This window comes from Micropterus dolomieu, linkage group LG13 (genome assembly GCF_021292245.1).
Source record: "Micropterus dolomieu isolate WLL.071019.BEF.003 ecotype Adirondacks linkage group LG13, ASM2129224v1, whole genome shotgun sequence".
Lineage (NCBI taxonomy): Eukaryota > Metazoa > Chordata > Actinopteri > Centrarchiformes > Centrarchidae > Micropterus > Micropterus dolomieu.
This window is the reverse complement of record NC_060162.1, coordinates 24,340,800-24,368,171: the sequence shown is the minus strand read 5'-3', so window position 1 is coordinate 24,368,171 and position 27,372 is coordinate 24,340,800. Positions and strand designations below refer to the sequence as shown.

Below are 27,372 nucleotides of genomic sequence, written 5' to 3'. Positions count from 1 at the left end.
TCATGTCTGCTCTTCTGTCCTGCCTTAATGAGCGGTTTGCCTGTCAGCTCTCTCTGTTCCCTTTCATCTACAGTGAGATTGCTCCACGCAGAAATGTGGATCTGTTAATAAAGTGTGGTGTTGGGAGGCATATCGAGTCTTTAATTAATACGGCGGATTTGACAAAGTGTCATTGAGCCTCACTGGTAACACGGCTGTAACACTGCATTACTGTTATTGCTGGATAAATTGGAGTTTTTGGGCGGAAGGACAAAAGTGTGAATGTGATTGTGTATTTTTTCTTACTGTGGTAAAATTTGATAGAGGAGGTTTTCAGCTTTCCTTTTCTCCTCCAGGTAGGCTTGTGTTCGCTCCTCTACCAGGTTCTCCAGGTTGTTGGCGTACTGCTCCATCCTCGACAGCAGGTTGTTAAGAATACTGGTGCTGCCCTCCCTAAGGAAAACAGAGTAGAATTAGCTGAGATCTAGGTATGCGGCAACATCACCTAAAGGAAGTCTGAATGGCCAGGGAAAACACGATCAGACAAGTTTAAACAAGCCCCCAGGTTAGTCAAGCTTATTTGTAAGAGAAAAAGTGAGACAAAAAGTACAATAATCATAAAAAGGGACATTTTTTAGAGCACTCACTTTCAAATCTATCTCCACATAAACTGGTTTAGATAATCTGGCTCAGTAGGAGATTCGGGTCTGTAATGCTAGTAGCAGCTTGAGCCGCTAGCCTAAAGCAGAGATGAGGAGGGGGCTACTGAAGTCTGGTAAGTTCACTTCTTTCCAACTCCACACCCTCAGATTGTTCTCAAACTTGAATGCTGAAGTGAAATCACATGAGGCAATTTATGAGACTTCACACAGATCCCTGTGGGGCCAAAGGCTTTTAAAAAAAACACCTTTTTTCACATATAAAGTAGTAATCCTCGACAACTCTGATGTGTAACATCGGTGGAATTCCTCTTTAAGTTTTTGGTTATCTGCAGCTCCATCAATCATATGTGAGGGACAAACAATACATATTTTTACCATTTGGATTGAAAAATGTTTGTATAAAGACTAAAATAAAATGTCTTTGTCACTTAGCAAGGTGAAACCTACTGTTTATACTGTAAATGTCAAACCCTGTAAATGTCAGAAGTGGCCAAGCCCAAGGACTGATCCTTGTGGAACCGCTTGTCTCAACAAATTGAGCCTCTCTCAACACTTGAGAGAAGCTGGGGAAGTTCCACTCGGAGGTGTTATTACGATTCAATACATTGTGTGAAAACAAAGAATGACAGATTAGTGGGGATGGAGTCCTGATAGCAGGTGGAAGACATCAGCTGCTTGATAACTATGATCCAGATCTATGGAATTTAATATATATTCCAGTAGTTTAGTATTGCAGCACCATAAAGTTGGGAGATACACAAAAGACAAAATAATATTTCTTTAGTTTAGTCCTTAGTGTGAGCTCCAGAAATTCTAGATCCCACATTTCCCATAAAGCAACAGTCACTTTTTGTTAGACCTTCCCTGACTGGTAAATGCCCAGTTTGTGAAGTAGCTCTCTGTTATTACTAATATTTTTAGTGATGAGGTCATCAGGATTATTTTCTCAGATTGGACAAAGCTCCTCCAGGCCCACAGGAGACACCCTGCACACTGTTTTCACAGGCTGAGTAGTACTAACCATGGCAAGTAAACAGACCTGTATGTGTAACAGGTGAGCAGTATTGCAGTTTGATAATTACAGGCCCAGCTTTAAGAATTTCATTTTATAATTACTGCAGTGATTTCCGAGGTTAAATTGCATTGCACATGACTGATGATGAAATCTAATCATTCGAAAGCCTCAAAGAGTCTTTCTCTCCTCCAACATGGCCATTGGCAACCGCTTTTAAAAAAACAACCTCTTTCTGCGCAGTAGTTAAACCGAAAAACACCAGAAATGTACATTACTGCAATGAGATATTTGTTCTATGTTTGTTTGTATTTCCTCCCAACATGGAGGAAAAACAGACACTCCAAACGGTCCGTGAAATGTCTCAATTTACGTCTCAAATGCTGTGATTGTAGCATTTCACATCTATTTAAGAATTATATAATACGTGTATTGTATAATGTGTGTCTCAGGATATTTCTACATTCATATGCTTACGCACACACACACACACACACACACACACACACACACACCCATTTACTCTGATGGAGCAAGAAGGTGAGTCATCCACACCACTGTGGCGGCTAAAAGCATCAATGCCTGGCATCCTGCCATGTTTCTTGTGGGTCACAGATCCTACACACACCCACATGTTTAAGTTTAAAGAACAAAACATCAGAGGGAGACATGAAAGACAGTGATGAGTATCAACGCGCTGAATGCGATCATGCAGGCCATACAGTGTTTACTGCACCGAGAATCACAGACATCCATTTTTTTTCCCACCATTCTCCCAAACTAATAGTAACAGTGGAAAGTGAGACCTGTCTCTATAGTAAGCGTGATGCTAAAGAGACGAGAAGCCAGAAAATAATCATTTCAGCCAGGGATTTAATCCTGCATTGTGTTCTAAAACATCATTCTGCTCACAGCAAGTGAAAGAAATTTGTCCAGATGGATGTATTTGTTAGTCTGTGGAGGGCCGGCCATGGACCAAGGAACCTTTGGTGTCAGTAGCGCCACCATCTGTCCATTTATAAAACACTATTTATTTGAACTTTCAGACCGCGAGCAGTAACCAGTGTAAAAACAGGCAGCTATGGCACCGAGGTCAGTGGTAAGGGGAGACGGGGCAGTTGCTGCTCTTGTCTCTCGCATGACGTCAGAGTTGACAACACTTGAACTTCTGTGCTACCGTGGATCGCCATGTAACCATGACAACCACAGAAACCACACTGAGGAAAATCATCCAGAAGCTAATCATGTCATACAAGCTATAATACGCTCCTTTAAGCTATTTAGTTGAGGTGGTCGGTAGCCACCCTACTGCTGCCCAATCAAAATACCGAACAACAACATCCCTGGGCAGCAGTAAATCCGATTTCGTAAATCCTCCAACCTGTTTCAACCAATATTCATAAGATTTTGTCCATAACATATTTGGACGAGCTTGTTAGTAACAGTTGCTTATTTCCTTATTACTTGAAATGTGATGTAATTTGGTACACATTTTATGGAAAATGGAGACAGTTTTCAATTAAAATTTAATTGAATTTAACCAGATTAATAATTTGACTAAATTCCACTGAATTGCTAGCATAACCTAGAGAGTATTTTAGTCAGTGAGTCACTGTCAAAGGTTTCCAAGAGTAAATGATTATTTACTTGGGTTTGAAGGAAATAAAATTTCTCTGGAACTCAACAACTGCTTTATACTCACAACAACTGGTTTAACTCAAATAACATCCTCTGAATTTTGACCCTTTTTAAATTATTTCCAGGAAACGCCCTACAAATTATTAGAAAATGTCTGACTGATTTAAACTGATATGACCCTTGAACAAATTGTGCAACCTGCAACCAAATGCAGATGACACATACATATGAAATTTGAGTGATCCTGCAAAAAAACGACCCTGCAGCTATTTGATACATTTAGACAGATTAAAATAACTCAAAATGTCTGAGTAATTTGTAGAAAGCTGTAATTTTCCCAGACAGGATTTATGTAGATTCAGGAAACCGTGGCATCATCAGCCAGTCAGCATGTTTGTCTATCACTTTGTCTTTTGATGCAGATCTGGATCCAGATGATCCGACTATTTAAAAAACAAATGTAGAGGGCTTTACAGTCTTGGCGGAGTTATGCCCTCTCTGAGTGCTTTCTTGTTTACAGAGCAGCTAAACATGCTTCAGGACGTTTTCCACAAAGCTGCTTTGCCGGTTGTTTCAGAAAAAATTTCAATATATTATTTTACAACATGTTAAAAAGGAACATTTCAATGCTGAACACAATAAAAAATACACATTTTTTTGCTGTAGTGTTGGCAAACAGTGAGAGACTTGTTGTGCTCGGGGAGAGGTCAGCTATTCATGCAGAGCGAAGTGTCAGCTCCCTGTGTGGGTTAAACCGAACCCGTTTACTGCTGAACACCCCTCTTGTTACTGTGCCCTTCAAGCCCAAGCTCATACACGCTCCAAAAATAACAGCACATCCATCACGTCATGTCAGCAACATACATTTACCTAATGAAAATAACCGGCAAACATTGTGCATTAACGCATAGGCCTGTGTGGGGCTTCATACACTGCAGCTGTCAAGAGCATCCTTGAGTGCCTCAGAGGATGTCAATCACAAAGAGCTCTCTACTCCAAGCCACGATAAATGGAAAGCTATACATCACTGGGCTCATCCAGCATTGAGTTACAGAGCTAAGAGAGGAGAGGTCAGGCTCAGAGGAAAAACACACCAGCCACACAGCTCTGTTTATAGATTTCCTTCCAAACCACCTGTTTTTACATTGCTACTCCACCAAATCAACGGCTGTCACGCTGATTCAATCTCTAAAGGATCATAGCTTTTTGGTTTTACTCTATTAACCACAAATCATGTATACTTTACATTTCTGTCAACCACTTATCAAAGTGAAATATATTTTCTATATGTATCGATCGTGTGAGCATTTACCTTGCCTTTTTGTTGTCCACGTTTGATTCTTTATGTGCAGAGGAACTTTTCCTTGTTGGTAAGGTAAAAGCTGGTCAGTCCGCTGAGAATAGCCTTTTAGTGCAAAAAATAGGTGTATAGGTATTATTTACGTAAGTAACTGTGTACACTCACCGGCCACTTTATTAGGTACACGTGTCCAATTGCTTGTTAACACACATAGCTAATCAGCCAATCACATGGCAGCAGCTCAATGCATTTATGCATGTAGACTTGGTCAAGACATCTTGCTGAACTTCAAACAGAGAATCAGAATGGGGAAGAAAGGGGATTTAAGTGACTTTGAACATGGCATGGTTGTCGGGAGTATTTCAGAAACTGCTGATCTACTGGGATTTTCGCACACAACCATCTCTAAGGTTTATGGAGAATGGTCTGAAAAAGAGAAAATATCCAGTGAGCGGCAGTTGTGTGGACGAAAATACCTTGTTGATGTCAGAGGTCAGAGGAGAATGGGCAGACTGGTTCCAGATGACAGAAAGGCAACTGTAACTCAAATAACCACTCATTACAACCAAGATATGTAGAATAGCATCTCTGAGCGCACAACACGTCGAACCTTGAAGCAGATGGGCTACAGCAGCAGAAGACCAAACCTGGTGCCATTCCTGTCAGCAAGAACAGGAAACTGAGGCTACAATTCACACAGGCAAAATTGAACAATAGAAGATTGGAAAAGCATTGTCTGATCTGAGGAGTCTCAATTTCTGCTGCAACATTCGATGGTAGGTCAGAATTTGCCTTGTATCAATGGTTCAGGCTGGTGGTGGTGGTGGTGTAACCGTGTGGGGGATATTTTCCTGGCACACTTTGGGCCCCTCAGTACGTATTGAGCATTGTTTAAATGCGACAGCCAGTATTGTTGCTGACCATGTCCATCCCTTTCTGACCACAGTGTACCCATCTACTTCCAGCAGGATAATGCACCATGTCACAAAGCTCAAATCATCTCAAACTGTTTCACTGTACTCCAGTGGCCTCCACAGTCACCAGATCTCAATCCAACAGAGCGCCTTTGAGATGTGGTGCAACGGGAGATTCGCATCATGGATGTGCAGCCGACAAATCTGCAGCAACTGTGGGACGCTATCATGACAATATGGACCAAAGGCTGAGGAGTGTTTGCAATACATTGTTGAAAGTATGCTCCAAAGGATTGAGGCAACTCTGAAGGCAAAAGGGGGTCCAACTCAGTACTAGCAAGGTGTACCTAATAAAGTGGCAGATGAGAGTATTTACTTAATTTCTTTTCTTTATATTTTATTCAAAACTAAATGTAAAGATTTGTATATACAGTATGTTCGATGTGTGTGTAGCCTTAAAGGGCTACAACTTACATTTCATTGTGAAATTCTATTTTTACAAAATGACAAAGAAATGACACAATGACTAATGACTTTGTTTGTCCTTCGAGGCTCAGCAGTAATTGTACAATACAGGATTGCACAAAGAAACGCAGCTGTAATCTTATGGATATGATCTCACAACAACGTGGCTCATGAATGTAATGGTCTTTGGCATCCTACTCTCAAATCTGTGATATCAGAGTGGCCTTGAACTCACCAACAAGGATTCATGCTCACAAGAGGTGATGGTGCTTTGACGAGGAACAGTAAATAACTTTGCACCCCTATAATGATAGATAGGTGAGTCGGAGGGGGACAGGAGAGTCAAAGGTAGCAAAGAAAAACTCCCGCACACTGTCTAACTTGCAAAAAAATATATATTGACACATTAATGATAATGATAATGAGGATTAAACCTTCATCAGACAAATGGTGTTACATAGTGAGAAGCCATCTTTTGTAGGAGGTGACTTATTTGTCTACATCAATCACCTACTTCCTCATAAAATAAGGCAGCCATTATAAAACATTCATTCATATTTCCATAAGATGAATGTAGATTTTGGTATACTGAATGTACATCAAAACAATATCATAAAATGCAGTCATAAATAGTCATACTGCAAATCTTACTGGTGCCTTATATCAATAGCAAATAAACATAACGCTAGATAAATAGAGGAAAAAACCTAATACATACGACATATGACCCAAAAAACAACAATCTCATACTTCAATAATGTAATGGTAAACTAATATTTATAAAAATTCCAGAACAAGAGGAAAACAAATCACCACAAATGTCAAAATCTTCACATTATTATATATGTGCAACAAATAAGTTGTAGCAGTGCATACATATATGGAAATAAAATGGGAATGAAATCTTCACTGTGGCGGATTACTTGTTTCAAGCACACTTCAAATCTCTACAAGCTCATTTGCTCTGACGCTTTAGTATTATCTGTGCTGATTATAAAGTGCCCCTTTAAGTCAATAGCAAGATCTCCTATCAAGTAATGAATAAGACCGGAATCACCACTGGTGCATTGGCTGTATTTGATACCTGGCTACAGGGCTAAAGCTGGATTCCAGCATACACACACACACACACACACACACACACACACACACACTTCACAATGGTGATTAGTCAGCTCGAGCTGCTTGTGTTTTCTCCTATGCTGGTGGAAATTGTTGACAGGTGAGGAAGACATCAGGCAAGGGGAAGGAAGGGTCAGTGATTTTCTCAATTTCAATAACAGACTTCGAGTAAAGCGCCCCCCCCCCCCACCCCCTGCACACCTCCTGGATTGCCAATCTCTATTGCAGTGAATGAAAGAACATCAACATGATTACTTTGGCTACTGACTGCACGGTAACAGTGTCCTATTCAGCAGTGAGGCAAGGTTAACCTTCCCGTCATCGCTTAATATCGCAAAGTGACCTGAAGAGGTATAAAATTAAAGCACAACCTAGCCTGATTATGTGTGACACATCTGTCCAGTGGCTATAACAGGTGAAAATCAGAACAACTACAAATCTGTTCCTTCTCCAGAGGCACTTCCATCTTAAGCTGAGCTAGCTACCATACAGCGTGACCATGTTAGAGGGAGAAAGCTCCAAGCTGCCATTCAGTGTAATGAACCATGACCTGTGTTTTGATCTTCATGTCACAACTCACAGGCCAGGAAGGTCGACGGCACCTTACGGGCAGAACACTACAACCTCTGGCAGCTAGGCACTGCATTCACTCAGGCACTCTGCTTAACCTCCTGATCTACCCTTAAATATACCTTTTCCACATTATATGTGGAATCATAGGTATGGTTGTTAAATGTTAAACGCATACAGTATAAATTTCTGTATCTGCTTGTTCCAACTTATTATTGAAACTATGTGATGCTTTGACTAAGTGAAATATTAAAACCCAAGACGTTTGTTATGGCACAGCAAGTTGAACTTTTCCAGATGTCTTTAAGCATTATTTTATACACATTTCCTCGCAGTTTTGCACCACATTTAGGTGTTTTTGGAAACTTTGGGCTCTTGACTGGACCCAGAACACTCAGTTAGTTTCTTACTGTGAGTGATGGGGACTGTTTTCTGCCAAAGTCAGAACACTTTGGTTATTTCCCATGATGAGATTGGTGTATTTTGTCTTTTTCTCTGTGCTTTTCTCACTGGTTAGAAGTGGGACATGCTGGCACAGTTGTGATGTGGTTTGGCGATGATGCAGTGGATAAGACACAGCCTTTGGTATGAGAGACTCAGGTTTGATTCCCACTGTGACACATCCACAATGTGTCCCTGAGCAAGACACCAGTTACTCCAGAGGAGTGTGTGTATATATATATATATATATACACACACTATACATTATACAGTTTGAACAACGAATATTCACACAACATGCGTTTGTAATGATGGATCCCTGCATTGCACCATTTGACCGACCTTTTCTCATAACAATGTCTTAGCAGAAAATATCTCACAATTATGGGAAAGCCGAGCTATTTCTTCCCCACCCATTTTTTTGTACCAAGTCCCGCCCCACTGTGCTGTGATTGGATGCTGACTACGACGACAGAGATTCTAGGCGCTCCTTCGCCTGTGACGTATTGCATTCATTTTCTAGTTTGTCTTTATTAGGCTACAAAATAGGAAAGATCTGATTTGTTAATTACCCACACTGACGCTAATACTTCTGAGGGCCATACATTAAGATAATAAAATAACCCTTTGTTTTCTCGATGGCAACACATGGTTCAAGACTGAGTGTAATATGAATAAAGTGATGGTAATGAATACATGATTGCTGAGCAGTAAATTCTATATGGGTTAAATTGTGCATTAAATTGAGTTACATCCCCTCTGTAGATGTAAGGATTTAAAATATATTATACTTGTGTTATTCATGGCAAACCGTCACAGGTTAATTACAACTCTGCACACATAAACAGGGAACTGTCTCTGAGAATGAATGATTTCATGATGGTGATTTATTCCTTTATGATTTTATACTATACTGTACTATATATACACAGTATATATGTACAGTATATATATATATATATATATATATATATATATATATATATATATACACACATTTATTCTCTGTCATGGTCTTTCTTTACCACCATATTGTGTTTATACAGAATGAATTATAGCATTGTACACTTTCCCAAACAGCTGCTACCTGCCATTAGTTCATATCCAAAAATGTGCTGTCAATCGTGTATATGTGTGTTTGTGTGTGTGTGCTCAAATGTAACTTTGCATCAACAGGGTTGCTTTTTACCGTAACTCTTTCTGACAGAGCTGCCCTACTCAAGAGAAAACATTCCTTCCCTTTCTTCCTGCGTCGACATGAGACTCAGAACCAAAATATGCATATGAATGATTCATGGGATGATTGAAAACAATACCAGAAACAGGGACTCGCACACGGGGAGTGTGTGAGTCCCTGTTTCTGGTATATATTTCTTACACAAACACAGTTAGGGATGAAAAGGCAGCAAATAGCACTTCCTGTCAAGAGCTGTCTGTCAGGAATTACAAACAGCCTTTTATCCAAAACCGTCTCAGTGATTTCCAGAACATGATTATTTTTCCCGTTTGCCTTTTTGAATCTCTTAAATGTATCAGCCTGCACGGCAGTCTTGGGGGACATTGGGATCTTAACACAGTGTTCACATGTTGAGCTTGGCAGGGAAGATACTGATAGTCTGGGAAAGAACAGCCTCGGTCGATTTCAATTTGTCAAGTTATCGACGTTAAATGAATCAAGTGCTTCCAGCACCCTTGTGTTTTGCTATAATTTATTCCTGTCATGTAAACGATCAGTTTACCCAAATTACAAAAAAACTGTTTCTCACTGACCTCAAGTAGTATCTTGCCATGCAGATAGCTTTGGTTTTGTTCGCTGAGTTCTCTGTCTTTGAGATTTCTGCAGTTGTTTTTGTAATTTCAGTGAAGTGACTCTTTAAGGACAGGCAGTGTCAGACTGGGTAACGAAAACAAGCGACATGTGGGGCTCACTTGTTGAGTTTGGCAACGTAGATCTTGATGTGGCCAAAGTCGGGCCTCTCTGCAGGGTCCTCGGCCCAGCAGCCCTCCATCAGGATGGTCAGCTCCTCCGAGTGGCATTTGTTGTCCGTCGTCGGCCGAAAGTACGGTTTCTGACCGTTCCTCACCTTCTGTATGATCTCTGCAGCGGAGAGGACAGAGGGTGTGTTCTCCAGTGCGAAACATAGTGTGTGTGTCAGGAAGTTATAATCATCAGACTCAGTTCACATTTCCTCCTGTTCTGTTTGACTTGATGCTCTGTGCTGAACACCGCTGTGTCAAATGTGCATACAAAGGGTGGACAAAATAACTGAAACACCACATGCAATACAACAACTCTGCAATTAACAAACCTTAAACCAAGTTCAACCGACACTTCTGATGTCAGTTCAACTCAGAGCTCATTTCTGCAGCTTAACTGTCTTGTGAAATTGCTGCCCAATGAAATCCATGTATCTCCAAATTTGGTGACATTGAATTTTTTAGATGAGCATTAAATGCTTCTTCTAATGGGTCTTCCTTAAATGTTTTCTCATGTGAGCTAATAAAGATTTACTGAGCATGTATTTAAAGGTCCAGTGTGTAATATTTAGGAGGATCTATTTACAGAAATGCAATATAATATCCATAACTATGTTTTCAGTGGGGTATAGAGACCTTACATAATGAACCGTTATGTTTTTATTACCTTAGAATGAGCCATATCTATCTACACACCTACATAGACGTCACCATTTTGCGCCGCCATGTTTCTACAGTAGCCCGAACAGTTAAACGGCGCTATAGAGCGTTGAATATGTACGAAGAAAAAGAAAAAGAAGTCAAGTTATTATTATTATTATTAGTAGTAGTATTAGTAGTCAGAGAAAATTTGAAACACTTGAAAAAATCAAATGGAGGAACACAGTTACTATTTAGCACAAGAGCCGACAGGGCGTGTCACCACTGTAGTTTCTCCTGCATGCTTAAAAAGGGAGGGGTGAAAGGTGAATGATGGTGCGTTCATGTGCTGTTGGAAGAATAAGAATATTTTTTTCCTCCTTAAATCTTTATTGCAAAAAGAGAAACAAAACGTAAGTGGGACATAAAGAAGTATGCAGAACGTTGATTCATGCAAAATCATATATTGCATTCACATATTTTGCATAAATGTCATATGTAATATGGTTTTAAAGGTTAGTTTGCTGTCCAGATTAGATGTCTGTGTGTTGTTTATATGCTCTGATAATGCAAATCCAACACATCTTTGCAGTACACATACCGATTTAAGAGCACATGAACACACTGAAGAACGACTTCACAACTCGTGAAATGGGACCATCCGAGCAGCACGTGAATGCACCGTGATAGCAATTCGCAAGCAGTCACCACTAGATGCCACTAAAGCTAACACACTGAACCTTTAACTAATAGCTCCTTAGTGATCTGATAATGCCATCGCAATGTTACTAATTTCAGTAGAGCGCATTTCCCTCAAGATTTTTTTAAATGCAGGAGATGCTGTGCACAGTGACTGCTCAACTGAGTGAACTTTCAAACCTAGATTCCTGTTTTCAGGAGTACTGATATTCTTTTGATAGTTCTGTATTTGTGTCAATGTTCCTTTTCTGCCAGGTGAGCCTTAATCTGTTCGGCACTGCTGATCATCTCTTTGTTTCTCCTCTTTGATCCATTAATCATATAAATTTAGAAAGTTTGTAAGAGACATCCTTTCCCAAAATGATTTCTCCACATCCTCTCTTTTCTGTTATTAGTATCATTCTGAAAGACGTATAAAAGTAATTAGAAGATTCTGCTGTCATTTGAAACCACAAAAATATCATTACAGCTCTGGAGTTAACACATTCAGACACTAGAGAACAGGTGCCTGCTTTCACTGCTTTCAGCCTGTTAATGGATAAGTAGCAGGCACTTGTACAAGCAGCACAAAGCGTGACTATGAATAAAAGGCTATTTAAAGTCATCACATGGAGGATGTGCCTAACTTCGGATGTGTAAAAGTTCAACTCCTGATCCTTAATTGCTTTAGAAGTTAGAGTTTTTCCTGCTGTCACAAAGCAGAAGCAGCGGTGGAGGTAAAAGTAGATGCTGGTGAAGAAACTGGTCAAACCGCAACATCTGTGCAGTAAGCTGAAGAGCCAAAGTGTCAGCAGATATTAAGCTTAAGCCTTATTTAACCTAAGAAGATAACAAGGAATTCTGTCACATTGGCACTAAACCCTGTAGCTACTGTGGACCAGTCCGTTTTTTCCTTTGCTGATGGTTTTTGAGGTTCAACCTACCAATCTAGCACACAAATGTATCATTTTCACAAAGGTTTCACTGAGCCAATGTTGGAAATTTGTCTTTTTTAACTGTAGTGTTGGTAAAGGATGGTTTCACAGCCTTTTTCAAGCGTGTCTTAAAACAACACTCCCAAAGTCACAACAAGTCCTCCAACCTAAATGACAAAATAGGTCGTTTGTCCATGCCTCCCAAAACGACACATATGAGCGTCTGTGACCAGCACAGGCAACTAGACCTACTATGTTACATAAGTCATGTGACATTTAACAGACAGTTAACGTTGTGAAACTGTGTCAGTTTGGTTAGATATAGGCAAAAAAAAATGACTTGGTTAGCTTTAGGAAAACATTGTGGTTTAGATTTAAATTAGTATGTTAAGTAAGGCGTAAATCTTGTGACAGAAGTCAGTGATTCTGTTTAACTTCTCCTCTGTCAAAGTCCTGGGTTTTACCCCCCCCTTCCATTCAATCCACCTCCTTACACGGACAGGCTGTCAGTGTACATTGAAAGCATTACTGGTCGCTGGAACTGGTCCCTCTGTCCATACTGATAATGAACACATACCTTTGTAAATGGATTTCAGTGCACGTGATATTGGACTAAATCCATTGTCTTATTTCTGTGCAAATCAAGTGGATATCTTTCAAAGTCATTTTAGTCTTTTTAGTTTCATTTTTTTGGGGCAAAGTCATCAAACTTTTTCAGCGATTTTTATCAGATTTTACTGGTGATTCTATACATGCAGTGTTTATGTCTCTCTCCCTATTTATTACCCGGAGGCGTTACCAAGATTGGTGCCGATTGGAGGGACTTGCCTATAAGGACTTTAGTTTAACTCAGAGTACTGAAGCCTTGTAGTAGCTTTGGCAGTCACTTTTCCCTTGAAACTGTTTTAGAAAGAAAGGAAATTAAAGCTACCGATAGTGCCATACGGGTTTGTTTTAATTTGAAAAATGTGAACCCATCCTTTGAGGCATCATTAGGCAAATACCAACTTGCCTCTTGGTTGCTTTTTTATTTATCTAGGGTATCAGTTTTGTTTCTCCTTCTATGCTCTTGGATTTCTTTGATGTAATGTCAATGTCATATCTTTTAGACATTCAGACTACACTGACAAGTTGACTTTTTACATTTGTTTTTACTTACATTTTTTATTTTCCTTTTCTGTGCTTTGTTTGGGTTGTTTCTCATAGTCTCATATCCCAAATATGAGATGTGTTGGACTCCACCTGCCTTTGACATCTGGCCAACATGTGTTCTTTGTTTGTGTACATAGCTGCGGGGCCACGGTATAAGAGTCTGACCTTGTGGAGCTCTACTTTGGAAATGCCAGTGAAAAGCCAATGAATGAAGTTCCTATTTTGTGAACTTCCATCTTTTCTGTCCTTGTCAGAGGAAACTGTTAGTCTGATATTTCTCAGACTACTCTCTTATAAAGCAGCTTTAAAATGTTACAGAGACATGGTTTAGTTTGGGACACAAAACGTGTTTGTGCTGATTATCCGTTTGATTTACTTTTCTTTTGTGTTCTTGCTTTTTGATATATCCAGGGGTCAGCTGACTTTCCTGCGGCCTAAAAAAGACAGTTGTGTTTACCTTTGGGGCTGAGGTCCATGCCTTCCACATAGAAAGGGCCATTCCTCAGGGCTATTTCCTGCAGTATGATGCCAAAACTGTACACATCACCCTTCTGTGTCCCTTGAGGAGGATGGCGGTCGTATATGAGCAGCTCAGGAGCCGTCCAAAGCTTCTCTGGGAAACCAAGCACAGTCAGAAACACTCGGAAAATGTCGGAAATACAGCAGGAGCTGCTGTTTTTGTGAATGAACAATTCAGTGACAGAATAAATGAACTCGACTTACTTGCATAGAGTGCGTGCGAGTCATCGTTTTCACAAGACGAGCGGAAGCTGGCCAAGCCATAATCCGTGATTTTCAAAACAAATCGACTGTCCACCACGCAATTAGATGACTTCAGATTTCCATGGCAGCCAATGTAGCTATTGTGGAGATAGTTCATTCCCTGGTGGAGAGGAGCGTTAAGTCAAGCATTAAGGGGGTTCTCTTTCTCTCTCTCTCTCTCTCTCTCTCTCTCTCTCTCTCTCTTAATTTTTTCCTGTACAGCAAATCATACATGAAAACACAAAAATCCAGACATATGGAAATAATATGCTTTGACAAGTAGATGTATGCTGAAGGTTTTGAGAAGAGGCCGTGTTTCTAGGATGACACCGTCACGAGGGAATTTCTGTGAAATTACTGTTAATGCCTTCGGGAAGGGGACAGTGAGTACTGAATGTACTCATGTTCAATATTTTGTGGAAACAGTGAGTCAAACATCCCTCAAAGCTTCACCGGCGCCTCTTCTCTGCAGAACGCAGCTATCTGTGTGGAGAAATGTAGACGGAACCCATCCAAGAGGCCGCTCTCTTGACAAAAAGCCTCTTTGTTTATACAAATTAAAAATAATCTTCTAAAGTATCCATGATTAGTTTTGATTAAGCTGGAAGGAAATTTTTTTGCAAAGTTTATGATTATGTTTCTGTTGTACTTTACACTATATAACAGCAATATTTACTGTAGTTTCATCCGCTGTCCTGTGCCAAAAATAAATTTTTGTGCATGCGAGTCCCTCTTTCTCTGCCTCTCTCACTCTTGTCCATGTGAAACCATAGCAACCTAGACATTTTTTTCTGTGTCTCTAAGGCGCACAAAGCATCTAATTCAACACTGAAAAGTGACCTTTTGCCAACATTTATATGAAAACAGCATAAAACTCAATGCTCCTGTACTGCCTTTGATTTCTGCTTTTTGTTTACAGCGCTTTCAATCTGACCGGCACGCACCTTCACTATGTCATTGATCAGCGAGTAGCGAAACATCCAGTCCAGGTTGATGCTCTCATTCTCCAGAATGTCCTGGAAAAACAAAAACAAATCCAAAATGGAGCAGAAAACTTTTACAGACAAGAAATAAAAACTCTAGCTTCTGCTTTATCTTTTAAATTTACAAGAGCCTCTCAGCAGCCAAGACAGACCCAAAGATTATTTTCTAACTAAATACAGAACCACTTAACATCCAGATACCATTTCTTTTATGTACTCATAGTCACAAATTTAGCCCTGCAGCCAGCCAGTTACTGGAATATGGGTCTAGCTTTGACATCCAGCAACGTCACATAGGTTGCAGCTATCTGTCGTTCTTCTCTAGAAGTGTGAGTGATAAGTGAGTTTCCACTGTTTGCAGCTCGTCCATTTTAAGAAGCTGCTAGCATGTAGGAACTCCATGCCAAGAACAAGTTCACTTAACATGGGTTTCTTACTGGAATTAAAAAAGACAAATTGCAACGATTGAATACAAGACAAAAATGTGTCAAAGGTAAGCTGGCCACATTCTGTAAGCTCACTGTAGGCTAAATAAAGGGATTTCACTTGAGCTCGGTACAAACACAGCTAGAAATAGCAGTTTGACGAGGCTGTCCGTGCTAAAACAGTTCACTATCAAGGTACTGCAGCAAGAACAGTCCATCAGTTGGCTTCTCCTTCCAAAGCCACTCCCCCAAAACACGTGCATGCGCAGTGATTGCACGCAGTTAGGCAGGTAGGCAGGTAAGCTCATTACAAGCTGTGACAGCCACAAATATCGGATTTTTTTATCCCCCCCCCCCCCGGAGCGTCTGATTTATTGATTGCTGTTGGGATGTTAAAACATACATACAAAAAATGCTCCTGAAATGCATTTCCTGCCCCAGCTTTAAGGATATTGCATTAAGTAATTACTGATGTTATCAGCTCAGCTGAGGAGGTTATGTTTTTGCGATCCAGAGTTGTTTGTTAGCAGTCAAAAACCTCTTAACAGATTTCATTGGTGATTTCATTTCTTTGGTGAAATGTCTGGTCATGAGCCAAGAAACAAGGGATTTGGTTTTTTGGTGTTTTTTAAATTTCTTTAAAGTGCTTCGTATTGGGGAATTACACTAATATCAAACAAAGAAGATCAGCTGTTTGACCTTGTTGTTGAGCTCTTAATTATTTTCAGGTGACCAGTGGCCGGGCAAAGTGACTCTCTGAAGCCACCAATGGTCACAGTGAGGTTGTCAGGCAACCAGTGTAGCCTCCTGGAAATCACACTGCTTCTTCATGTGTTATTAGCGAGTTTAAAAGCTTCTGGTAGACTGACTTTCAGACACAGCTGTTTTCCCTACATCCCGTCTTTATGTGAAGCTAACGTGGCTCCAGGTACATGCACAGACATGAGAGTGGTATCGATATTCTCCAGCAAGAAAGTGAACAAGTGTCTTTCCAAAAATGTCAAACTACAGTGGAAACTGCTCACAGTGATCATCGTCACCGCTTATAGGATCAAAAAATTATCTCTATACAAATGCCTTGTAAATAAGTTGCTTATAGTAATCAAGTGTGCTTACAGTGTGGTAATATTGTGTCTTTTCACACATTGACAACATATGGGGGAAAACATCTGAATATTGTATCAATATATTTGTTTTCAAACTCTGCCACCAGTTCAGCATTGAAAGCATACCGCTTACTTTCAGGCCTGTTAAAAAATGTAGAAACGCAATGAAACCACTGCCAAGCTGTGGCTTAGTAGCTTATTTGCATTAGTGACGTTACTGTTTTTGTAAAGAGCACAATACTGTTTTAGGCAAGAGCCTAATTATAATTTGAACTACAGTACTGTATTACTGTATAGTGTATTTGAATTATACAGTAATTTAACTTGCACCGTAATCAGTGTTTAAAACCAGCTATGCTGTATTTTTAAAGTCAATTAAATTCAGTAAATAGCAAAGCTGCCCATTTTATTACTTTATATTCATGTAATAAATATACACATCTCAATTATCTGCATGAGAAATAAAGAAAAATGTGTTTATTCTTAAAGAACACTTCCAGATGTTTTTCAAGATGTATAAAAATACTCTGCTATGAATAATGTGTGTCTCATATGGTTTATCCACAAAAAGGTAAAAAAAAATAAATAAAAAATTCAGTCTTATTAAAAATGTAATTTATTCCTTCTGCCGCGTTAAAAGATCCTAAATCTATGAATATGCAAATATTTTTCATTTCAAAAGCTTAACTGCTGAACACAAGATGTCTCTTGCGTCACTGAAAGGTGTAATGTGACCTGGAGTTTAACACATCACACACAGCACACCACACATAAGTTGCGTACTGGACCATGAATGGTTTCCTAACGAGTTGTGGTGCCACAAAATCTTGTTCGTACACACATCATGTCTTATAGAGACCCTTTCCTCCTTCAGCCGATAAATGTGAAAACAGTGTCAAACACCGCGCAGTGACGCTCAAACATCCGAGTCAAGTAACAATGATTGTGGCACTAGTAATGTATGAAAGTAAAGGTATAAGAGCAGGAGACATTACCTGCAGGCTGCCTCTGGGACAGTACTCTGTTACGATGCAGATGTTGGGAGGGTCAATGCAGGCTCCGATGAACCTGGTTAGGTGGTTGAACTGAACGTCTCTCATCTGAAAATAACCACACAAACACACTGCAACTGTGAGTGCAACTCTTTCCAAACATCACATTCCCAAACCCCATGGAAACAGAGGACGGGGGAGAGGACTGACGGTTCATTTATATACAAAGTTTTGAGAATAACGCTGCCAGCAGTTCATCAAAATAGTCTATTTGCAGTAGACTGGTTGGCACTGCGTCTTTTTCTACGTGTTGAGACGCATTCCTGCTCAGGGCACCCAGTTGAAACTTGTGCATGTGCATAAATTGCCCCTTGGAGGTTATGAATGAGCCTGTGTGCTGAGGGTGATGAAAAAACAAAAAAAAAGGTGAGGTGTTGAGAGGATGTACGAGCAGGAATATCAGAGCGGAGCAGGCAGAACGTGTCAAACAGCTCTACATGGAAAATAATCACAAATCACACACTGGTTTTACGATACAACTTCCAAAACATGAATCACTTTTGAGAAGTATGAAAACAGAGATGTCTGAGGTTAAGTGATTAAGAGGGAAACTCATTTCAGGAGAACATTTTCTGGCAGATTGCTTTTATGAGAAAGTGTGAAAAAGTCCAGTCATTTTCTTTTATAGAAACAAGCTACATGGACGTCCTCCTCGTGCCTTCGTTGCAACCCGTATGAGCTGCTGACAGAAACGGCACTGGAGGGGAAAAAAAAGGAGGAGGAAATCTTTCCGCAGCCAGCATGAAACTTCAAAAACGGTGTTCATAATTTCAACAGCGTATTTTTCCTCTTTGAGCACAGTGAGTGACAGCCGCTCTCGCACCAAAATCAGGGAGTTGGTGGCTCCTGTTTCACGGCTCCAGAGATGTTAGCCTACCCTTTGGCCTATATAATTTCCCCTGCTGCACTCTGGTGGGGGTGGGGGAGAGAGTGCTGGAAGACAAGTGGTTAAGTTTCCACTGGCAGGCCTGTCTCTTCCCCCATCTGGTTGGCTTTTTTTCATGAGCTGGGGTTTGACAGCCGATCATGCCCCCGGGGCGTCTGATAAGCTGCCAGCCCAGACAGCAGCCTCTCTCCAATGTGTGCCTGCTGACTGACCGAGAGGCCACAGAGGCATCCAGGAAGCCCAAACAGGCTGCATCTCACACGGAAAGGAGGAGCAAAGATAGAGATAAAGAGAGTTGAAAGTAAGAAATATTAAAAGTGAAGAAACGGCCAAAGATCTTCCCCACCAGCATCCATCTTACTCGTGAGCACCCATGTAATTTCCCGAATTATGGGTTTCCCTGAGCCACACTGTGTTTCCATCACCAAACCACATAAATTGTGTGGATATTTTTCTCGTTCAGATTACTTATCGCTTACGCCTAAATATATCCCAACCAAAGAGACCATTTCTGTAAACTCTTTAGTAAGCGACATCCTGCGGTGGCACTGGTTGAGCAGGTACCATGTCCTGAAAACAAAAACATTTGAAAATAAAAGCTTTTACTGGCCTACTGAGTCAGAAATTATATTCTATACTAATATGATGAGATATTTCCACTTTTCAGGAACTCCTTTTGTAAAGCAACTGGAGTGATTGAACCTTGTATGAAGAAAGAACAATAATGTCGATTCAAGTTTTTTTTATTTTAGTGAGTGAATAAATGATTTGCTGAATACAAGTTGTTGAGGACGAGGTGGGTTTTTTTCCCTTTTCTTTTTTTCTTTTCTTTTTACAATTCACCCTCAAGGTCTCCATGCATGGCTCTCTTCACACTGAGGCCACTGAAAGAAGTTAACAGCACGAGCCAACGATTTCTCAGATGGATTTCACAGCCAAGAATTTTGGATCCCTCTTCTGAACAAAAAAGGCTAGAAGTGACACCACAAAATACAAAAGTGTTGGACAGAACAAAACATTATTTCACTGTTTTTAGTAAAATACAATTTTTTAGTAAAATACCAGAGCTGGAGCTAAAAATGCACATTTTGTACTGAGACTGCCATTAGAGGAAAGGTCATGAGGTCATGAAAAGAAAACTAGTTCATCCTGAGGGGTGGGAAGAGCTCAGCTGGTATTTCCTTTGTATAAGCAGAAATTTCAACCTTATTGTGGCACAAGAACTTGTTAGCTTATCTATACACCCATCAACCATTGGCGACATTATCATTCATTTGAAATTGTGTTTGTATGTATGTTCATGATGATGAGCGTCAGTCCAATATTCATTCTCTCTTAGCGCTGTTTTGGGCTCCACCAACTCTAGCAAAAATATCTGGCTGTTTTGCACTTTCTTCACCAGCTAATCGCTAACATCCTCTGTCTGTGGTTTGGTGCTGGGCAGGTTTTTAGAGCTTTTTCACTGAACACAGCTGCCTGCTGTGGCTGAAAACAGCGCCAGTGACAGCAGTGAGGCCGAAGCTAAACAGTAAAGTGAACAAAGAAAGAACTGAAAGATGCTGAAATGCTTTGTAGAGCTGAGGGGAAGAGTTGGTGATAATTCTCTTGGATTCATTAAAATGAGAGACCCCTTTCACATCCAGGCAGTCATGTGATATGTTGTAAGTATAAAAATATTGATTATTGCAGCTTTAAATAAGCACGTGTTAGCAGTCTGTCCATTAGATTCTGAGGTTTCTTTAGTACAAGTAGATGAGCTGGCCTGTCGAGTGGTACTAACAACAATAGAACTATTCTCAGCATAGTTACAAAGTGGTTAAACGAATGAGACATGAGAGAGCGAAATATAATTATACAGTAAAAAGTAAAACTAGATGAAATGAAAAAAAACTTGTCAATTAAAGATAAGTTTAAGAGGAACATTTTAAAGAAAATACAAAAGCAGCAGCGCGGGCTGTGAGAGTTTAGGTGCCATGACAACAAAAGTACGCTCATCCTTGGCAGCAAGACTTTTAGAAGAATGTTCACTGCTGTGCTCCCTTATACACTCTGGATTTAGTAGGTCAGAAATATAGCATGGAGCCAATCAATTTAATTCCTTATGAGGAATTTTTTATTTTAAACAGTATTCTTGAAGAACTGTAACTGGAAACCACTGAAGGGATTCTAAAATTGGGGTTATGTATTCTCGTGGTTCCAGTTAAAAGCCTTGCAGCTGCATTCTATTGCAGATGATTTTGTACTTTTCCATAAGATCTCAAAATACCAGACAAAAATAATTGATTGCAAGAACTCAAAAACAGGACATATGTACTGGTGGAAAGTAACAAATTACAATTACTCACATTACTGTAATTGAGTAGCTTTTTTGTGTACTTGTACTTTTTAAAGTAGTTTTTTAAATCTGTAATTTTGATTTTACCAAAGTATGTTTTGTTGAAAGTATTGTAGGACGACTTCGCTACATTTCACATCACATCCGTTACTGAGTAAAAAAAAGTCGCGACCACTTTGGCTTCAAGTACAAGAGAACAGCAGCTTTATCATGCAGTGTAAGCTGCGAAAAAATGCTGTATTAAGTTACTGCAAATGCAGACTGAACATTTCCTGCTGCTGCTTCACATTAAAGGCATTTATCTGGCGAAACACAAGTTGACTTTTATTTTTAAGTAGAAATGTAATCTGTTTGTAAATGAGATCAACGCTGACCGCTGTCGTGTAGACCGCTACAATGCGTCAACACAACAAGACAACCGTTTCAACTGTTTCAACAGTTTTCTGATAGCGGACCCGTTGGGAATATTGCAGTGAGTAATGCAACAGTCAGGAGCAGACACAGTGAGCTATTAGATAAAGAGCTGCATGCGACAGGCTGCACACCTCCACCCAGGGCTAGACTGGGACAAAACATTGGCCCTGGCATTTTTGGCCCAGGCGGCTCACCAAAATCGGTCGGACACCCCTCACCAATACACCATCCTTCAATTTAAAGGCTCAGATTTGGGGTGTGATGAAATACTTAGCCCATGAAACGTAACATTGCACAAGATTGGGGCCATGACAACAAGACAAGAATATATTTTAATAGGCCTACTAATTAAGAAAAAAAATGTATTGATGAAATAGTTGATAGGGGTCCTCCCCCAGAAGATTTTGGGCATTAACCGGGCATTTTCCCGGTATGCCAGATTACCAATCCAGCTCTGCCTCCACCTTCTCAACCCGATAACCAACTCCTTTCACTTTCGCTGTTTGCAGACTCATGTTGTGTGCTGCATAATGTCAGATCATGACTGCTCACATAATTATGGAAAATACCAATAACTGCCCGACAATAGTTTGTTTAGCTTCCCCAGACTTCTGTGCCCTGTAGTGTCCGGCCCCCACAGTGCCTGCTTAGAAAAATTTGTGCCCTTGAACAGATGTAGTTGAGGACCCTGATGTAGAAATCAGTTACATAATAGACTAATAGGTTTTCATAGTTTAGTAAGAGTCTTTACTCCAAATAGCCAAAAAGACATTGGTGCATGACAATGTTGGTTGGCAATAGCAACTTGCTGGTAACTGGTTATTTATTATACTAATGTTTATCATATCCCATTAAAATTACCACCTGTTTGAATGTACGTAAATAGCGATATGACTTCATATACAGTCCAGTGTTTCCCATTTTCCCAGTCCAGTGCAGCCCGCCAGAGTCTAATCTGTTCCGCCACAGTTTCTTAAAGAAGCAAATCATTCTCAACCTTCTCATTATAACATTAAATGTCATTGTTTTTCGCCATTGATTTGGCAAAATATCTGTCAAACAAACTAAAATTGAAAGCACCACATGGCTTTGTTCCCTTATCAAATGGCAAAGACTGCAATTTAAAGTATAAGATATTAAATCAATATAAATAAGTTATTTTAGGTGGTTAAAAAAGTAAGTTACATTTGCTTTGAAGTAAATTTTAAATGAGCTACTTTTTACTTTTACCTGAGTAGATTTTTATACCAGTAACTTTACTTGTACTTAAGTAAAAGTTCATCAAAGTAAATCTACTTTTAATATACCCTTTATCTATCTACCTTTGACAAGTGGAACTGTGCTAAAAGAATTTCCCATTGGGACCAATAAAGTATTTCTGATTCTGATTCTGATTCTGAATTAAGTATAATATTTTTGTACTCTTTCTACCTCTAAATGTACTTTTCTTGCCCATTTTTAAATCTACAAATCATTGGTCTAAGGATAGAGGCTTGCATTCAGGACAGATTGTAATGCTCTCTGACTTACATGTTTGAGTTCCAGTAAAACTTGTCTGGTCAGCTCTATCCTCTTCTTGTTGACATGCTTGATGGCCACCAGGTTCCCCTGTGTGCAACACAAGAAGAGAAAGAGAAATGAATCCAGTCCGACACTGACGTAGAGTTCAGTTTATACACAGCTTTTTATGATATGAAGACAAGAAAGAGGATGAAGGTGATGCCTTTGGTTTAGATGTAAATAAGGCAGAAACATACTGATGCTCTAAAAACAGGGTTTCCATTGGGTCTTAAAAAGTCTTAAATTTCAACATTTAAGGCCTTAAAAGTCTTAAATTCGCTTAAGTTTGTGTTCTAGGTCTTAAATAATTTTAAATCCCATGAGTTACTCCATCAGCAGTAGGTTTTGGTTTTTTTCTAGATATTTCCACCCGTGATCCTTTCTCACGGCAGCAGGTGCACCGCAGCATGTTAATTATGTAGCCTATCAATGTCGTCGTCCATCCTGGTGTTTCATTGTTGACATCGTCCAATGCCAATCACCCAACCCTAATTTGAATACATTTATTTACTCTGCAAGTCATTTTGTGACTGCATGCATTTCCTTTGCACGTTTCTTTTTTTGATGTTGTGATATATGTCTTAAATTTCATTCATAGTGGTCTTAAAATGGTCTTAAATTTGACTGCAGAAACCCTGAAAAAGTACAAACAAGGACCATGAAAATGGAGAGTGGAACAGCAGCTTGCTATATAGCCTACAGGTTAATTTGGGGCCTATTTCAGTCTGCTGCAGAAGAAGAATTGTATCTGTCGCTTTGATATGTGAGGAACAGTAAACGAAGGAAGCGAGGCGAATATCTCAGAGCCACAGACATGTCAGACCGGAGAAAAATGCTGTTGTAGCAACGATGAAACACAGCCGCCAGTTCATGTGTGAGCCCATGTGGGAGCTTTAACTTTCAGGACCTGATGATGGCCATGTTTCAAGGCAGATACAATTGGCTTCTGACTGAATAAAAAAGCCTTTCAGAGGTTGTTTTCCAGTATTTGCAGGTCGGTGTGGCTCCTGCATATCTTTCTGTTGAGCTTCGGTGTCAGATTTAATCACCTGTCACCTGTATTGAATTTGAGAAGTGTATCAGTACCTCCAATGGTCCGTGAGATGTTCAAACTGTACCATGACATCAGTATTTATATAAAACTGGCATCATGCAGCTGAAAACAAAGAGAGCCATCACATGTTTCATTCTCTCCTTGTGACATTTCCACACACCTCCGCCATCTTAAACGGATAAATTAACAGCAGCAACAAGTTGATGGTCATGTCCAGACTGCGAGGCGGGAGTGTAGAAACAAAGGAAGAAAAAAATAAAAGACGAAGAAAATTGATGCATTCTGCAGCTCACATTAAAACCAACTACCTCAACTCGCCCACACTCTCTCTTCCTCTCTCCTCTCCAGCTCTCCGGCTTTCTCTGCGAGCGTGCACATGTGTGGGTGGGAAAGGAGTGCGCAGGAGTTGAAAATGTCAGAACTCACTAAGCCTTACCTTAAAATAGCCGGTTTTTGCAAATAGCTGATATTTTCCATGGGCAGTTATCAAGGAGCCATAGCTGGAGCCTCTCTGAGAAGGTGGGAAGGAGTAGTGAGAAGAGGGGGGGAAAAGTCAGTTAGTGTCAAAGTCAGTGTGCAGATTAGAGCAAAGAGGATTAAATCTTCTGTGCTTCCACTTCACTGCAACATAGCTTCCTAAAAAGCATTCATTGCCTGACATTCTCTTATCCAAAATACCTTTCTCTGTGCAACATGAAAATTCTCCTGTATTTGAGAAAATAAAGTGCTTTCAGTTTTTATAACACCAACTCGAGTCCTTGGGCAAATGTCTGCCGTGCACACAGAGTGAATAAAAATCAAGTGGGCGCACTGCATACAGACAGCCAGCACAGTCAACTACGCATTTGTATAGAATGCAAATATTGGCTACACATGGCACACTGGAAAATACATGGGTCTGGAAAATGGCTGAGTTTTCCACACACACACATTATCCAAGGTTTTGGACCAAAAACCAGTAATGAAAAAGGTGTGTGTGCATGTGCTTTTCATGAACGCTTGCACGTGTGGGACGGAACACAACCTGAAAGGAGATGCATTCGCCCTCAGACAACAGAACCTGATACTTGAAGAGCGTGTTGAGGTATTATATATATATATGTAGGGACCGGGGCCAGACGAGGGCTTATTTTAACAATCTGCCACCGCAAATCAGAGCCACCTTCAATAAACCATTGGGAAAGTTTCAGGAATGTGTAAACAAACAAAAGATTGTGACTCTCTCGGGGCTGCAGCTTTGCTCTAAGAAAAACCATAAACTGCACCTTAATAAACAGCACACAGCGTGTAAACAGGCTGCAGCTCCAAACTTCAAACATGTAATATTAGCATTTTCAATTCCTGGTGGGTCCAATTTTACAGCAGTGACATCTCCAGACTGATAATCAGCCATGTATGAATGGAAGCTGTGGACCCAGTGTTGAGTCTGTCCCACTGGCAGACATGGCAACATAACCTACAACAACTTGTTAATCACACATTGGAGGCTGTGCCAGCAACACTGAATGTGCAGGGCTGCCAGCTTTAATATGAGATCATGTGGGTGTAACATTTAGTCTTTAACTCTCAGAAGCCATGAAGCACTTCGGTACATTTGTTTTTCGTCACCTCATCTTCACATTTGGAATTGTTTTTGTCTTTTACCACGATGCAAGTATATAAATCAGCAAACAGCACTGTTTGGGAAGCCCATCTACCTGCGAGAGGGTGAGCCGACTGCCGGCTCGTTTGTGGTATTTATTGGGGCTCTCGAACTGAAGGTCCTCCCACCGAATCCTCCACAGCATTCCAGCCAGCTCTTTCTCCAGCTTCAGTTTCCTGGAAAAAAAAAAAAAAAGAAAAACCAGGTGGTGAAATCAACGAGGACAGCAGCACAAAGTACAGAGGAACAACCTCACATGATGTGGATTGGGTGGGGTTTGTTGCGGAAACGTGAGTGAGCGAATGTTTTTGTGGCTTCGCAGGTTCGAATCTTTCGGCACGCAGTGGAGTCTTTCTAATTTCACTTTTTATGGTCTGTTGACAGTTTTATTTTGAGCAATAATTGTATGAAATTTAAAACAACGTGTTTAATATAGTGAAGAGTTAACTGCTCCATTTATGCATTTACATCTGATCTGATCTGATTGCAGATTGCAGCAGCGTTTGGATGTAGTGATGTGTGTGCGTTGATGCATGCAGGCTTGTGAGTTAGCGTTTTATTAGAATTTAACTTCACTGATCCACATTCTCTACTTGAACATTGACTTTTAGTGTCCTGGACAAAGAGCTCTTTTCTTCATCCTGAAATATTACCAACATAACATTCTACTGTAAAGACCCATATAGGAATTTAGTGAAATCAACAGATTTCAAATTTGCAACTTTATGTACAGTTAATTGAACCTCGAAAGTTTGGTCAAAAGTCAGATCAACACTAAACATCTTGTTGACCCTTATAAACGTCTAATCATTCATTGTGACTTGAAATGATAAATTGGCTGAATGTCATGCTGAGTGTGCACTAAACACATCAAATGAAAGGTCTTATAACTCCCTGCGTGTGCAGTATTTGAGTTCAAACTCTACAGAAAACCTTCTTTCTTGTATTTGAAGATGAAGACTTGTTCTGATGACTCATAGGTCTTTTCTTCTTTGGAAGCCATGATGAAGATTAGAACCCACTTCAGTTCTTCCTCCCACACTCCATTTTAAACAAACTCACTAAGAGCGGACTCAGATGTTCTAACCTTATCTAGGCACTAACACTGGTACAAAAATAACTCTTAACTCAAAGTGTAAAAAAAATATTGTTCCTTAAAACTGAGAGAAGAGATGTGTAACCTGAACCAGTAAAACATGTCTATATGATTAAAGAGTTAGTGTCTTAAAATAAATGTCTTAAACAGCATTTTATAATTGTTTAAGCTCAGTTTTCACAACAGAGTTTTCATATAAACCCCCCCCCCCCAAAAAAATAAAAATAAATACAACACAAAGAGCTATCATCCTAATTTTGGGCTCAGACTCTCTCATAGCATGCAATTCAATACAGCTGTATCAAAACAGGTAATGCGTCATGCATGTTTATCAGAGCTTCACACAATTTCATTTGAATCACTGTTTCATTTAAAATAAAATGCTCATTATAGAGCTGTCAAACAACCATATTTGATCATGTAGAGTAAGACTTTGAATACTGGCAATGAAAATACACTAAGCTAATACTGTAAGCATAAAACAGCAAACTGCAATTTAGACTACAGGAACAGAAACATTTTATGGTGTTTTGTAGTGAAAAAAAAAAGGGGGGGGGGGGGGGGGGGGGGGGG

The 27,372-nt window shown here is 39.9% G+C and overlaps 1 protein-coding gene across 1 annotated transcript in view; it reads right to left on the bottom strand.

The window, feature by feature from the left end:
- The window catches only part of npr2 (natriuretic peptide receptor 2), a 59,392-nt gene that overhangs the window by 8,012 nt on the left and 24,008 nt on the right, over window positions 1-27,372 (bottom strand). Inside the window, exons 8-16 of the mRNA XM_046067484.1 lie at window positions 25,759-25,879; window positions 24,498-24,572; window positions 22,978-23,055; window positions 17,756-17,860; window positions 15,191-15,262; window positions 14,208-14,367; window positions 13,942-14,097; window positions 10,033-10,201; window positions 286-432 (exon numbers count right to left, since the gene is read on the bottom strand). Of these exons, the coding sequence (XP_045923440.1) occupies window positions 286-432; window positions 10,033-10,201; window positions 13,942-14,097; window positions 14,208-14,367; window positions 15,191-15,262; window positions 17,756-17,860; window positions 22,978-23,055; window positions 24,498-24,572; window positions 25,759-25,879 (1,083 nt within the window). The remainder of the gene's footprint in view (window positions 1-285; window positions 433-10,032; window positions 10,202-13,941; window positions 14,098-14,207; window positions 14,368-15,190; window positions 15,263-17,755; window positions 17,861-22,977; window positions 23,056-24,497; window positions 24,573-25,758; window positions 25,880-27,372) is intronic.